This window comes from Podarcis muralis, chromosome 4, assembly GCF_964188315.1.
Source record: "Podarcis muralis chromosome 4, rPodMur119.hap1.1, whole genome shotgun sequence".
In the NCBI taxonomy this organism is placed as follows: Eukaryota; Metazoa; Chordata; class Lepidosauria; order Squamata; family Lacertidae; genus Podarcis; species Podarcis muralis.
The window spans coordinates 53,453,194-53,468,138 of NC_135658.1; the positions used below are offsets into that span (position 1 = coordinate 53,453,194).

The window sequence follows — 14,945 nt, forward strand, 5'->3', positions numbered from 1 at the left end:
TTCACTCGTGTTCCTTTGGCTTTTTGTATTTTCTCTGTCTTGCTTCGCGTCAGCTGCCTTGAATCCCGGTCCCAGGGAGCAAGGCTGAGTATAGGTAGAATCCATGGGCGTAGCCAAGGCCCCCTCCCCAAATCAAGTAAATATATAAAAATACTTCACTGACCAGTCACATCGCAGATAGCTTGGTTCTGCCCCTCCCATAAAAATCCAGGCTACGCCCATGATTGAATCATCATCATTTTATTATTTGCACCCCATCCATCTGACTAGGTGGTCCCAGTCACTCTGGGCGGCTTCCAGCATAAACAAAAACATAATTAAACGTTAAAAACTTCCCTAGACAGGACTGCCTTCAGATGTCTTCTAAAATGATACTTCCTGCTTTGTTCTCCTTGGTGATTGACGTTTCATGCATATAATACTTAAAGCTTTACATCAGATTTCCTTGAAATTAGAGGCAGAGTGGTCTCAGCTGATACATCCCCGTAAACATGCCCTTATCCCTTCTAAGGCTATATGACTTTTGACCAATGCTGACAATATGGCTTCAATATTAAGGGGGCTTTTTTTCTCAGCCCCACCTTCTTCAAGTCTGAAGAAAAATTCCAGTCGACTTAAAAAGTTTGCTATGAAGTGACCCTGGAAATTTTCAAAATAAAAGCTGCTAACCCTTGGCCAAGCATGCCAATGTAACCTATATCTTATCTATCTTCAAAATTAGAACAGAACTATGAAAAGCAAGAAGCTAGAAAACATATTGAATTCTCAAACTGTGTTTGTAGGTTCTAGTTAACTTAATATTTCCACACACTGAAAGAGTTGAGGGGCATAATATGAAGCCTCTGCAGATGATTTAGTTGGAGAAATATATAGTTGTGGAGAAAGGCAGAACATTTTTCCTTAGAACAGTTGTTAAGAGAATCTGGCTTGTCAACATTCAGCTTCAGTTGTGGGAAGCCACATTCTTACTAGCAACTAACAGCAATCACCTGATGCTGGGAAATTTTTTACCACACATATCTACTACTATATCAGCTTTCCATAGAGTTTGTGTGGTACAAAGTTTCATACAGTCCTACTGTTTATGCAGGGGCTGAATTCATTGATTTTAATAGGACTTGCTTCCATAAATCTTCTTGCAATTAAGGCATATCTGAGAATGCAACCACCTTTTATTAGCAGAGAAGGGACAAATTAGACAATATTGAGGAGAAGAACAGAGGAAGGTCTTAGATGAGGAGCCAAAGTGTGACCACTATCCCACAGCAGCAAGACATATCCCACTATGGTGTGGCAGGTGATGGGAATAGCCCTGTTTGCCTCTCCATCCCTCTTTTGTGGACTGGGCTATATGCATGAACTATATATAACACAAGGCTAAATTTATAAAAGGGAAAAAATCAGAATAGCTGGCTTTTACTCAGAGTAGACCCACTGAAATTAATGACTGTGACTAAGGTCTATTCTGCCATGTACAATTTGAAATTTAACAATGGTAAATCATAAATTTACATGAGTATAGATTACTAATTACATCACAGAATATACCCAGTTAAGTACTTGTGACAGTCACAAAAACAACACTTCATCAAGGAATTGTAATAACAGAGTATGTGCTGTATGAAAGCATATACTGCATTTTCTCCAGGTGCAAATATTGCACTTAGGTACTTAGTAAATGCAGTATCCTACCCACCGCAGTGCTGTCTTAAAGACAGAAATGTGGACTGTGCAAAACAAATGCCTAACAAATGTACACTTATTCCACAGAATGCTGCTTGTATAAAAAGACCCTTGGCAATGCATGTCATCTATAGGTGCTGATAGACCCTGTGTTTTCTAGATGGAAAGGCTAAATAAAAAACATAGCAAAGCCACCATAAAAATAAGGTCAGATAGAGAAAGCACATTCAGAATCTTGCCAATGTTACAAGTGTTTTCCAGGGATACCTTTCCACCCCCATAGTGTATAGATGGTCCAAGTAAAACAAAGCACAGCAAAATGCATAAAACTGAGCAGACAAAAGGAAAGTGTTGTCTGTTAAGCACAGGAGTGACGGGGGGGGGGGCAGAATGGATGGACGGCGTGTTGGAGGACCACAAATATTAGTAAACTTTCAATTGCTAACAGAAATACTCTTTTAGACATGGTAATGGGGGGGGGGGAATCAAAGCTCTAATTTCTCCCCCAGAACTTGTAAAGAATATTCAATCAGTAATTAAAACATTAGTTGAAACTCATTGACCAATCCTTTATAAGTAGGCAATTGAGACAAAGTCCACAAATTTACACTTCACTTAAAAGCTAAGCATCTGTGCTTCAGAGCTGGATAACTTGTCTTTTTCTTGCTTCATTCTTCTGAACCATTTCCATAGAAACTTTGGCTTCATATAATGGGATGGGATCATCCAAATGAGGCCTAAAAGAGAATAATATCTCAGAAGTGTCTTAATGTATGCTCAAAAGAAAAAAGTACACAATTCAGGACAATTGCCATAGACTTTACTTTTTAGTAATGCAAACTTTACAGCTCAAACACACTGCAAGTGTTATAGGTTGGCTAGGATTCCTGGAACAAAGGGCAGAGAAAACAGCAAATAGGAAGCAGATGTTTAATGTACTGCATGCATTTCAAAATAGCTTTTACTAGCAGTTTAAAAGATGTGCCATTTTATATTGCTTTTGAGAACAAGTCTTCCAGCTCCTGCCCTTCTGCATCCAAAAACTCGACTGCAATCATAGCAGACAAAGGAAAAATAAGCTTTGTAGTAACCATTAGTAGAATATTAACTATTGGAAGGAATGCTTTTAGTAGCTTATTCATACAAGAACAAAGACTTTTATTTAGCTGCAGTTCACAGTGGTTATTATGAATATGCAGTTGGATTGTAGACAAGTATTACACACCTGCAGAGTAAGTCTGGTCCAAACTGGGTTTATTTAATGTACAGGCTAACGGGCAGATTGTATTAGAGCAATTAGGATTGCAGGGAAGAGGGCTTTCTCCAAGTCATTTCCTAAGATGGCTAATTGAAAATAAAAATAAGAATTTTGCCCAAGTATTTGATATTAATGGGTAGCATACCAAGGGCTGTTTAGAGTCATAAAAGGAGCTTGCAGTGACTTAGTGGCTCTGGTATTTATTTATTTTTAATGAACAGCTAATCCCTACGTTACTGTATTATAACGAATAGCTTCTGAAGCTGCCTTCCGTTAGAAAAGCAGTTTCTCATAGAGAATTCAGGGCTCACTTTTCGAGAAAGGTAAGTATGAAACCTATTGGGCTCATGGAACTGGCATCAGGACTCTTGGGGTTCTGGATCAATAACTACAGCCACAAAGCAGGTCTCCAGCAGCATTTTAATTACGTGGAGCTTCATAACTCATAATACTTAGATTAGTTTTTAAGCTTCCATTTCACTGTAGCACACCCGACTTACCTGAAAACACCACTGGATAGCTTCTCCATTACATCTTCTAGAATGCGTATAAGAGAATTGTTAAGAAAAACTGTGTGTACACGTGTGACTGGAGTGGATTACTAAACACACTAGCAAATCCCAACAAATCTGTTTTGAGGAAACATGGCTAGGACTGAGATGAAGATCTTTAATTTGTGAGATTGGCTTCACCAGACAGACCCTGCATATATGGGTAGAAATGCCTGGTAGTGTTTTAAAGCATTAATGTGATTTATAATCTATCCAGGTTTACTAAGCACTCTGCACAGCTTAAAGACAACAGTCCATATACCCAGGTTTACAATCTAAAATCTAAAATTATATGTTTATTCTAAAATAGCAGAAAAGAAACCCATATGTATCATACTCTAAATATCAATTAAATTCCCCATATCATGATATTTCCAGTACTATGACAGTCAGCAGTAAAGATCCCTTATTTGTACTGAGTTCCAATATATGCAATATATGTTGCATTCCCCCCCACTCTCTTTAAAACAAACCAGTTACTTATCAATTTAAAATATAAGCATAAAAAGGATATATAAGTATTTCCCTTGTTGCATATTTGACAAATTCCACACCTCATCATTCAGGAAAGAGACTGTAGCACCTTTGAGGAAAAGGCAACGACTATCTGGAGGATCCAACTTTTTTAAAATATGAAAAACAGTTAAGCTAAACAAAAATGGCACAACCAAAGCACATTAATTAATGGTTGACATAATTTTCCTAGTAACAGGCAGTGCAAGTGATTTTCAACATATATGAAATTGGCTTCTTGTTTTACAAACATTAATGACCTGGAAGGCACAGAACAAGTCGTTCTGAGACAAAGACAGTTTATCTTTTGGTGCTCCAGTGTTTGATTCACACTACAGTAGCAATTTCATTTTATTTTAATTATGAAGTGTGCTAGATTATTACTGTCAAGTAATGCTGCATTCTGGAACGCGGGTGGCGCTGTGGGTAAAACCTCAGTGCCTAGGACTTGCTGATCGTAAGGTCGGCGGTTCGAATCCCTGCGGCGGGGTGAGCTCCCGTCGTTCGGTCCCAGCTCCTGCCCACCTAGCAGTTCGAAATCACCCCTAAGTGCAAGTAGATAAATAGGTACCACTTTATAGCGGGAAGGTAAATGGCGTTTCCGTGTGCGGCACTGGTGCTGGCTCACCAGTTGCAGCTTTGTCATGCTGGCCACGTGACCCGGAAGTGTCTTCGGACGGCGACGGCTCCCGGCCTCTTGAGCGAGATGAGCACGCAACCCTAGAGTCGGTCACGACTGGCCCGTACGGGCAGGAGTACCTTTACCTTTTTAATGCTGCATTTGCTAGTTGCTGGGTTTCTAATAGCAACTGCCTCCAAAGGATCAAGACTGGTAGTTTGGAAATAGTGTAGCAGTGCCTTTTATTTTGTCATAAATGCTACTGATGCGGCTGCACTTGCAGTGCTGGCTCATGCCTCCCCCTATGAGACAGCAGGCATTACCACTACCAAACTACTGCATGCAATGAATCTGGCAGCCTTCTGGCTCAAAGAAAAGCACTGGTGGCATGGAATTAGACTATGTGTTCAGTGGTGGGCTGGGACACAGAAATACTAAAGACTGCTGAGTCTTGATTGATGTGGAAGACAAGCAGTGGTGACCGATAGTGACAACTCCCCCCTCTTTATGCATTTCTCTGCCCCATATGCTAAATGAACTCATCTTTCTCCCTTGATGCCATGATCATTAAGACCTTGCACACACTTCCTATTATGCTCTACATCAAATTCAAGCATTTAGTCTTGTCTTCTATAAATTCTCCACCATTTTGCCTTGGCTTCTTCTCTTCCCATACCGCTTTTTAGCATAAACTCATCTACTCTTCCATGTCTGGTCACTGAACGCTCCTACATCCTTCATAAGCTCTTGCCCATTATCCCAGGGGTCAGCAGACTTTTTCAGCAGGGAGCCGGTCCACTGTCCCTCAGACCTTGTGGGGGGGCCGGACTTTTTTTTTGGGGGGGGGGGGAATGAATGAATTCCTATGCCTCACAAATAACCCAGAGATGCATTTTAAATAAAAGGACACATTCTACTCATGTAAAAACACGCTGATTCCCGGACCAATCGCCGGCCGGATTTAGAAGGCGATTGGGCCGGATCCGGCCCCTAGTTTGCCTACCCATGCATTATCCAATGCTGATGCTCTTATCTATTTTTTATTATTATTACTTGATCTGTTTTTTACTATTATAGTTGACTGTGTTGCCGTTAAGGATTTTTAAACTTTGGGGTTTTTTTGTATTTACATTGCAGCATTTACATTTACAGCTGCCCAGGAAGTCCCATATGTGGCTGGATAAAACTGTTTTTGGTAAACAAACCATACCCACCCTGCTTCTATAGCCACCAAGCTGCTTCTGCCCTCCTCCAAGTTCTGACAATGCACTTCTTGAAGTAAAGAATTTCCTGAGCTAACTGGCTCACCTTACCTGTATCTTTTCTATTGCCTATCCCATGCCCCATTTCAATAGATTATCAATTTCAGTCCTTTATCTTGTTCATGTAATGCAGAATGTATAAACATGCCATACATGTCTCCACCCCCATCGTTCTACCCGGACACTGAGGTCCAGCACCGAGGGCCTTCTGGCGGTTCCCTCACTGCGAGAAGCCAAGTTACAGGGAACCAGGCAGAGGGCCTTCTCGGTAGTGGCTCCTTCCCTGACCCTCCCACCAGATGTCAAAGAGAACAACAACTACCAGGCTTTTAAAAGACATCTGAAGGCAGCCCTGTTTCGGGAAGCTTTTAATGTTTGATGTATTATAGTATTTTAATATTCTTTTGGAAGCCGCCCAGAGTGGCTGGGGAAGCCCAGCCAGATGGGCGGGGTATAAATAATAAATTATTATTAATTATTATTATTATTAGTAGTAGTAGTAGTAGTATAAATGCTAGATTCTCTATAGCACTGGTCTTCAACAAAAATAGTGCACCAATATAGATATTAAACAGTGTTGCACCATAGTGCTATGCAAGTTTACCTGGAAATAGGTCACTTTGTGTTCAACCAGACTTACTCCCAGGCAACTGTACATAGGACTGCTGCCTTAGTAGTAATTTAGTTTTTAGAGGTTTATGGTCGCAGCATACTTACATACAAGGTAATTTCAGATTTTGTTCTCACCTGGAGATTTTCTTCCATGGTAACCCAGTGGCCTCCAACACTGAGCAATGAAATAATGTCATGTTTGTGCGGCAGCAATTGTTGTGAAGTTACTTCATTTTCTTTACTGTATAATCTCACTAAAAGGAAGCAAAGAAGCTAAGTACTTAAGAGTCACATTTAACTGTGTTGAACTGTAAAAAGGACTTTATGATCTGAAAATACAGTAGAGACAATGTCTCTACTTTTGTAACCCAAGAAAATCTTCAATAAAAATGTTTCATGTTCATATTATATCAATATACATTCCCCCTTTTCTGGTCTATTTTAAAACGACTTTCTTTACTCAGAATTCTGGGCACAGCAGACACTGAGGAAAAGGTTCCATTAATTAGTTTCACCTTGTCTCCTGTCAATGTTTGATGGCAGGGTCAAGTGCATAAATCAGTGCAGGAGACAGTTGAGTGGTTGCATGGTCAACCTACACATATAGCTTTAAGTCTCCTTCCCTGGACCATTTTTTTAAAAACCTGATCAGTTTCCCTGGAATTATTTTCATCCCAACATGCTACATAGACTGAGGTTAAAAAACAAACAAACCCTCAAATAAAAGGATTCCGTTGGAATTTTGGGGGTATTCATTCATCCAAAATACTCTTTGAAAGAAAAGTGTACAGAAAACCACAGCCTGTAAGTGCCTGAAACTTGGGTACATTTTTAACTACCACGCAGGTGACACTGTCATAGAACTATGCTGTAGATCTGCTGCTGTGTAAATTCTGCAAGGAAAGGTGTAATCAGAGTGGATTGTACCTCATTTTTGTTAAGAATTCAGTTATGCAATAACACACCCACACAATATATATAACATAAACATTAAATAAAAAGGTAGAAAAACAGAAAAATATGTAAATATTTTGATTATGACTATAGAAAACCTATCCTAATAAACAATATATGGATTTTAGTACTGCAGAAATTTCTCATTTGCTTCTCCAGAGGACTTTATATGCAATTAACTGCTTCACCAGCATCAATACCAAATTCCAGTACCAAATTCCATACTGATAAAATTTTCATGATTTTAACAGACAGTGCCTCACATACTAACTAAAGAGACACTCCTCTGACACTATAGTATACAACAGCACTGTATAAAATTGGATATGTTTTTGATGATACAAAGTTTTAAAATTAATAAAATACTATGGAACTGTTGGTAAATATTTTACTGCATCAGTAAAGAGTTTTGTAGCAGTTACAGACCTCCTGCGTCAAGGATGATATCCACTCCTAATCCGCCTGTCTCCTCCAAACAGCTTTCTGTCAGGTCACATGTTCCATTGGTTTCATCTATAATACGAGCTAGATGGGATGGCAAGGTAAATTACAATTTTTTTGGGGGGGGGGGGGGAGACCAGTGCATACTTCATATTCTTCAGACTTACCCAGAAACCAATATGTAGAATAACACGAGAACAAAACAGTTATTTTTCCTCAATAAATATTTACAGAGAATGTAGAAGTGTGCAGAATTCAAAAGAAAACACTTGTCAAAGACTTAGGCTGCAATCCTAGTCCTAGCTGCAAAAGTAATTCTAATAACCACAGTGGGTTATATAGACATCTCAGTGAATTTGCACAGAACTGCGATTTAAGACCAGGGATTCATTGGTAAGAAGCAAAAGCAAACTCTGCAGAACATGAACATTTCTATCACCAACATTCAGGCTTTGTTCAGACATAATCCTAAACTATGATTTGATTAGCCTAAATATGGTTTGCTTGAACATGTGAACCCAGCCCAGGAAACTAAATGGTTGCTTGTTCCTAGCTGACAAACCACAGCTTGTTCATGAGCCACCATGAAGGACTGCTAGGGACCACCAACTGCACCCTGTGTTTCCCACCTGCTTTGAGGCAGAATCAGGGCCCCAATCAACAAGGCTTGCTGAGGACAAGGCAGGCAGCTTCCCCTCCCCATGTGGGGTATCAAACAATCTGGATTTTCTTTCATGCAGCATAAGAAATACTTGAATATAATGAAGATCGTGATTAAAAATGGCAAGGTTCTTTCTTATACTCACCTACTAATGGTTGCTTGACACCTGTAAAGTAAAATACCAAAATGAGAACTGGAACATATGAAACGGTAAGAAATACTCCAAATATTTAAATACAATGCATTTTCTTAAACACTGTGGGGCTCCTGCTGGCCTACAGGAAAGGGATGACATGGGCTGAATGGAGTTGTCTTCTTCCTCAGCTCCTAACAGTCTTCAGTGCATGTATACCACAGCATTCTGGCCTTTATTCACCAGAAAGCCAGTGGATGCCTTCTGCCACTCCTGTTCAAAGGAGGGGTGATCTGCTACTAGGCCTGCTACATATCATTACAATTTTAACAGCACAGTATAATAAAAATAATTACTTTATTTTAAATTAATTATGATTCCAGTCTTACATTTTGCTCACTGGAATGCACTGGGGTATTTTCTAAAAGCGATTCACTGCTCCCATATTCCAAACTGATAGCAAGTTTTTAGTAGAAATGTTCAGGCCTCTAAGCAGGTTCTCTGTGGGAAGTTAAGGCCCTTTGCTTGTTTTGAGTTTGGAGCACTTCTGTTAACATATTTTGGACTGCAAAAATTATACAAATACATTAGAAAAGAAACTATATAATACACTGATTTGACTGTGCCAAAATAAGAGCTTATTCTCAAGCTATCAGGAATCGCTTAAAGACTTGATAGAAAACATTTCAGGCTGCATTCAGCAAAATGTTGGGAAGCTGTTATTTGGGTCAATGTGTTCCATGTTTAAACCTCCTTGTGCTTACAAAGCACTAGCTAATATGCTCTGCTTCAATATACAAGGCCTGACTGTGTAGTAAATATTTTACAATATCCTGTTCCAATTTCAAGTCCAATCCTTCATGGTTAATTTCATGTATAGACCATTTTTAACATGGTTCAGAAGTATAGGCTGCTTGCTTTGGAAGTCATATTAACTAGCAATTAGCACTTCTGTTTTATTATACTGATGCTGCATAATGTGGACTGTTTTGTCGCACTTCCAGGGAATTTTTAAGCAGCAAGAAGAGCTACCCTCAAACTAGATTCCACACATTATATAGCAGTATCTAGAAGCTGCTCAAGCAGGTATCTGCCATTTACTTTACTGCAACAGACACAATATCAGATATCAAACCAACTGTGGAACAACATTTCAAAACTAGAAGGGAAAAGGAGAAACTGTGGAGTTCTACAGACACTGGTTTTTCAAAGCAAAAACTGAAGGCAGAAAACACTTATTCATTACTTATATGGGACTGCGATATTTTACAATCAAATGTAAGTTTTTCATGGAAGCGGTATGTGTTTTAAAAAAGGACATCTGGCACCCTATAATAGCAAAGTTGACATTAGCACAGGGAGGTACTAACGGAGAACACTTCACAGCTGCTTACCATTAAAAGAGATTTCTTAATTATGCCATGATCCATCTGTGCAAGACATTGTTTTGTCCAAATTCTGCTTGCCTCCCCTCTCTTTGCAGCTCATCTATGGGAGGATACTGCAGGCTGCTAAAACCCTCCACTCTGAAGTCCAAGACCAAGCTTCGCCTAACATGCATGCCGTTCCAACACGGCGCTTCCATGAGAGATAATAGTGTGGCCCTGTCTATGAATTTATCCTTGCACCCCTGAGGAGAGCCGATATGCTTGCCAGATACTTCAGAAAACTGTTTCTCCCACAGAAGCAAGGCATGCAGAGCACATCTATCTTTTCATGTCATTCCCTGAGCTCACAATATGTAAACAAGCCGGGATAATAAGGAAAATGTTTACATGTGCTCACAAGTCAGCGGTGGCTGTAGTTAGTGTTCTATTCAGCCTAACAGCTGCTGCCCTACTTATTTTTGGATGGCCAAGAGGGAAAGTAAATAAGATTAAAAATAAATCAAAGGCTGTGGAAAAAAGAAAGTCGCCTGCATTTTAAAATAATCCTCAATAATTTGTAGTTCTGATTATTGTAATACTTTGAGGGATATGAACAATTTGGGGCTCAGGTATTGAGATAGACGTTTCAGCGTTTAATAAGAGGCTTGTAAATTTTACAAAGCTGGATGTTTGGTATCCATCTATATATAACAGGAGTTTACAGGCGCTTATAAGTCCAGGTCTGTCTGACTTGTGACCCACTAAACTGAAAGTAACTCATCAGCCATGTACTATGGCTTGATATATTTTGACATCTCTCCACGCAATATTTTGCAGTTACAGGTACAGAACCAAACAGGAGCCGTGCTGAGCCCTGGTGGGCAGCCATATATAGATGGTAGGCTGCATGTAGCTTGCTAGGTCAGATGACAGAGCTCACTGCAGCCCAATCTCTCCCCCCCCCAAAAGGAATAGGAATGTCAACAGCCAGCTGCATTAAGTTTCACCAACAAAGACTTCATCTCAGTTCTAAATATTTGCCATTTATTTTATCCATCAACTGGGGAATGTACATCAATAAACACAACATTCAAAACAGCAGCACACTAAAACAGACAACAAATAAAAACTGCAGATAAAGCTCAAGTACAGTACTTAAAATACCTGGCTGGGGAAAAAATGTTTCTGCCTGGTACCTACATGATAATAATGTTGCCAACATTGGGGAGGAAATTCTGTAACCAGGGCACAAAGGCCAAGAAAACTCTTTCCCTTATTGACATCAGTCTCGCCTCTGATGCAGAAGGCATTTGGAAAAGAGGACTTACAGATCACTTTAAAGTTTGGGAAGGCTGATAAGGATGTATATGCACACACCTTCACATACCTGGGTCCCAAGCCAGTTAGTGCTCGTGAAATGCAGACGAACATTTCAAAATAAAAACATGTGTTCTGAATTAGCTCTCTCACGCAGCTAGAACCAAACAATGTAACTCACCCACAGATGGCGTAAGCCTCTCAAGATACTGCTTGTCTTCAAGACTATATATAGTAGAAATGACTTTGGCTCCTCTGTGTTGTGCTAGCTGAATAGCGATTGTACCAAATGGCTGCAGGAGGAGAAATAGATGGAGCATGTGCATATGTTTAAATATATTGCCTTGGTACTGGTGAACTAAAATACAGAACTGTACACCCGCCTACAACTTTTAACACCAAATAGAAGCAGCAAGTACATAGGTTTAAATATTGTTTGTGTATTGGTGAACTTATATACACCCATCCCTTAGGACCTTAACTATGAGCTGCATTCAGATGAAGTCCCTGCCCCAATAGCTCTATTGCTCCTGGTGAGACTGGAAGCATATCTTCAGGTTCACACACCTCATCCCTGAATATTTGGAAAGCCTGAAAATGCTGTTTCGAACACATTTCATTCAATGGGGAAATGATGTATACTTTAGGATGCTTGGAAAAAAACACCATGTCAGCAATAAGTCTGAAGTTTGGTAGGCTGTACATGTAGTCCAAGATACAGGGATAACTTGGAAAGTCTAGACATTTTAAATGTTGTCATTTATTGACCAAACTTCAGGTCCGGAAATCTGTTACTATGGCAGCCAGTACTCCAGCAGAGAGCAGGATAAGCCATCTTGCATGCAGATAGATGCATGAGAGTTTCTTTTTTTAACACTTTACGTAGCCTTGCCTTCAGGGCTTCCAGTGCAAACGGAAGCACACATCACATTTTTAAATCAGCCTTTCATAAAATATACTACAAATAGCTTCCGGAGATGGGGGCTTCTCAGTTAGACCTGGATGCAGGTGCTACAGATGGATGCATGGCTGCTGCAGCCACCTCTCCTCCCACCACTGATGACCTCAGCAATAGCAGTTAGCAAGAAGGATCACAGAGCTGGATGGGGTCTGGTCCAACCCTTCCTCAGTGCAGAAAATCCAGAGTTGCAGCATCTCCAACTCTTTAGCCTCTGCTTGAAGACTTCCAGGGAGGAAGAGCCTACTACCCCTTTAGAGAACTGGTTCCAAACTGCTCTTACAGTCAAAAGATTCTTTGATGTTCAACTGAAATCTACCTTCCCATAACTTAAAGCCAATAAATCTAGTCTCGCCCTCTGGAGCAGCGTAGGGCAAGTCTTTCCTTTTAGTATACAATAGTTCTCCAGGCATATGTTGCTATTCTCTTCTCTAGTTCCTTCAATCTTTCCTCATACTGGGACCCCCAAAGTGCCAAGCATGGGGCAGGTAAAGCCTTCTTTCTTCCCTTCCCATCAGGTGTTAGGATGGGGAGAAAGAAGCTTGCCTTTTGGTTGCAAGCAGAAGAGTCTCTTTTGCTGACGACACCTACAAAAAAAAGGGGGGGGGCTGCTTGCTCTGGCTGCCGGTGCTGTTCCCAACAGCAGACAGGCTTGTACAGCCAAACTCAGCAGGATTTTAAACCCTCCCAAGGCAGGATCATCTATCTACTTTGGCTTTGAGCCCAGTAAGGAACAGGTGAGTTCAGCCAAAGTATAATTGAGCCCCACCCTGGTACCCATCAGCTGATTTGGTGACATAAGCTGAATGACAGGTGCAGGTGGTTTGGGGGGAAATGGCCTTGTGGGGAAAGAAGGGTCCATGGGTTCCTGATTTATCAGAAAGAGCACAGGCTATAAGACTTTTCAAGTCCATTCCAACAAGACAAATATATACTGAATAGGAGTTTAAGAAAAGATATAATTGTTTCCGAAGTAGTTTCTTGTACCTACACTTGCTCCATCCATCACCAGAACAGTTTTTCCTGGAGTGGCGTAGGAGAGGTAATGTAGAGCTGTATATGCACGAAGACCATCACGAATGGTGCCTGCTGCTTCAAGCCAGGAGACCTTTTCTGGCTTATGAGCTGTTTCATAATGGGGGGCGGGGGGGGGGGGGGAGAAAGAGAGAGGGAGGGAGGAGGCAGGGAGGGAGAAGCAGACCAGAGATTTTAAAAAGCAGGGCTGGCGGTTGCCTACTTTTGAAACAGAACCTTAAATTTGTTGTTTAATCTAATAGACTATTACAAAAAAAATGTTGGTCAGTGTTCTCTTTCCTCCCCAAAAATAAAAATTAAAAGAAACATATTGCAGAGATAAAAAAGACAGTATGGGTCTCCTCAACCCAGTCATATAAGCTTGCAACATTATTAACAAATCTATTAGCTTTATGCTTTAAACTGTTCACTGGTAAAGTGTCACCGTATTTTTATAGCATTATATCTTGTTTCTCAGTGAAAGGAATAAAAGTCAGAATATAAACATTGGGTTGATTCAAGTAATTGCTGTACATTAAAAAAATACTTGTATTTTTTATATATATACATATTTTTAAGTGCTATGACAGATTATGCTTGGGAATAATATCACTTTGAAAAATGAGGCTCCTAAGACCAGCTTCAGGGTTCAAAAGCTGTTCCAAACCAGTGGGAAACACAGTGGTACCTCGGATTACAGACGCTTCAGGTTACAGACTCTGCTAACCCACAAATAGTACCTCAGGTTAAGAACTTTACTTCAGGATGACAACAGAAATTGCGCAGCAGCAGTGGGAGGCCCCATTAGCTAAAGTGGTACCTCAAGTTAAGAACATTTTCAGGTTAAGAACCGACCTCCAGAACGAATTAAGTTCTTAACCGGAGGTACCACTGTATAAAACAATAAAAACATGGAAAGGGAAAAACCAGAACTTTATTTCATTAAGGTGAGGTCTGGAAAGACAGGCTATTTATTAGCCTGCTTGGTTACTTAAAAAAGACATAGGGCAAGGTATTAAATGGGGAACACAGGGCAGGATTCACCTAAAGAGCCCCGTCAATAGAAGCACAAGGCTGCCATCTGCCTTACTGCAGGGCAGATTCGAGGGTAAACCATACGCGGAACGAGTCTGCCCCTGCGGCTTGATGGAGGTAGAAACTGTCTCTCATGCCTTGTTACGCTGCCGTTTCTACGGGGATATATGCTCGGTATTTATTACCCCTGCTATGCAAAAATCTCCAAATGAATCCAAACTTCAATGTCTAAAATCCCTGGTAGAGGACAAGGATCCTGAGATCACATTAAGGGCAGCCAAATTCTGTGTGATTGCCATAAGACTTAGGGAACAAGCTGTGCTATCATAATGATTAAGACCTTAAATGATAATTTTAGGTTATATTTTAGTGACTAAGTTTTAATTTATATATTTTTTAACTGTTGCTATATCTGTATTGTCCCTGTTATACTTAATTGCAAATTCAAAGGTATCCCTATCGTGTTTTATGACTTTCTTGATATTGTATGTGGGCTGGAACTGGTCTGTGACCGAGATAATAAATTCATTCATTCAATGGAAGAACAAGGACTTGTGCTCACACAAT

At 40.2% G+C, this 14,945-nt stretch overlaps 1 protein-coding gene across 12 annotated transcripts in view; it reads right to left on the minus strand.

The window, feature by feature from the left end:
• Positions 1 to 1,154: 1,154 nt before the first annotated feature.
• Positions 1,155 to 14,945, minus strand: part of CRYZL1 (crystallin zeta like 1) — a 28,715-nt gene continuing 14,924 nt past the window's right edge. For 11 of the 12 annotated variants that reach the window (XM_028727102.2, XM_028727096.2, XM_077927317.1 and 8 more), the window contains 8 exons: positions 13,321 to 13,454; positions 11,553 to 11,664; positions 8,700 to 8,720; positions 7,879 to 7,977; positions 6,634 to 6,752; positions 4,007 to 4,112; positions 3,442 to 3,487; positions 1,155 to 2,420 (listed from right to left, as the gene is read on the minus strand). In XM_028727102.2, coding sequence (XP_028582935.2) covers positions 2,321 to 2,420; positions 3,442 to 3,487; positions 4,007 to 4,112; positions 6,634 to 6,752; positions 7,879 to 7,977; positions 8,700 to 8,720; positions 11,553 to 11,664; positions 13,321 to 13,454 — 737 coding nt within the window. In that variant the 3' untranslated portion in view covers positions 1,155 to 2,320. Of the gene's footprint in view, positions 2,421 to 2,447; positions 3,028 to 3,441; positions 3,488 to 4,006; positions 4,113 to 6,633; positions 6,753 to 7,878; positions 7,978 to 8,699; positions 8,721 to 11,552; positions 11,665 to 13,320; positions 13,455 to 14,945 lie in introns of those variants that run through there. The other variant, XM_077927318.1, reaches the window with a different exon arrangement.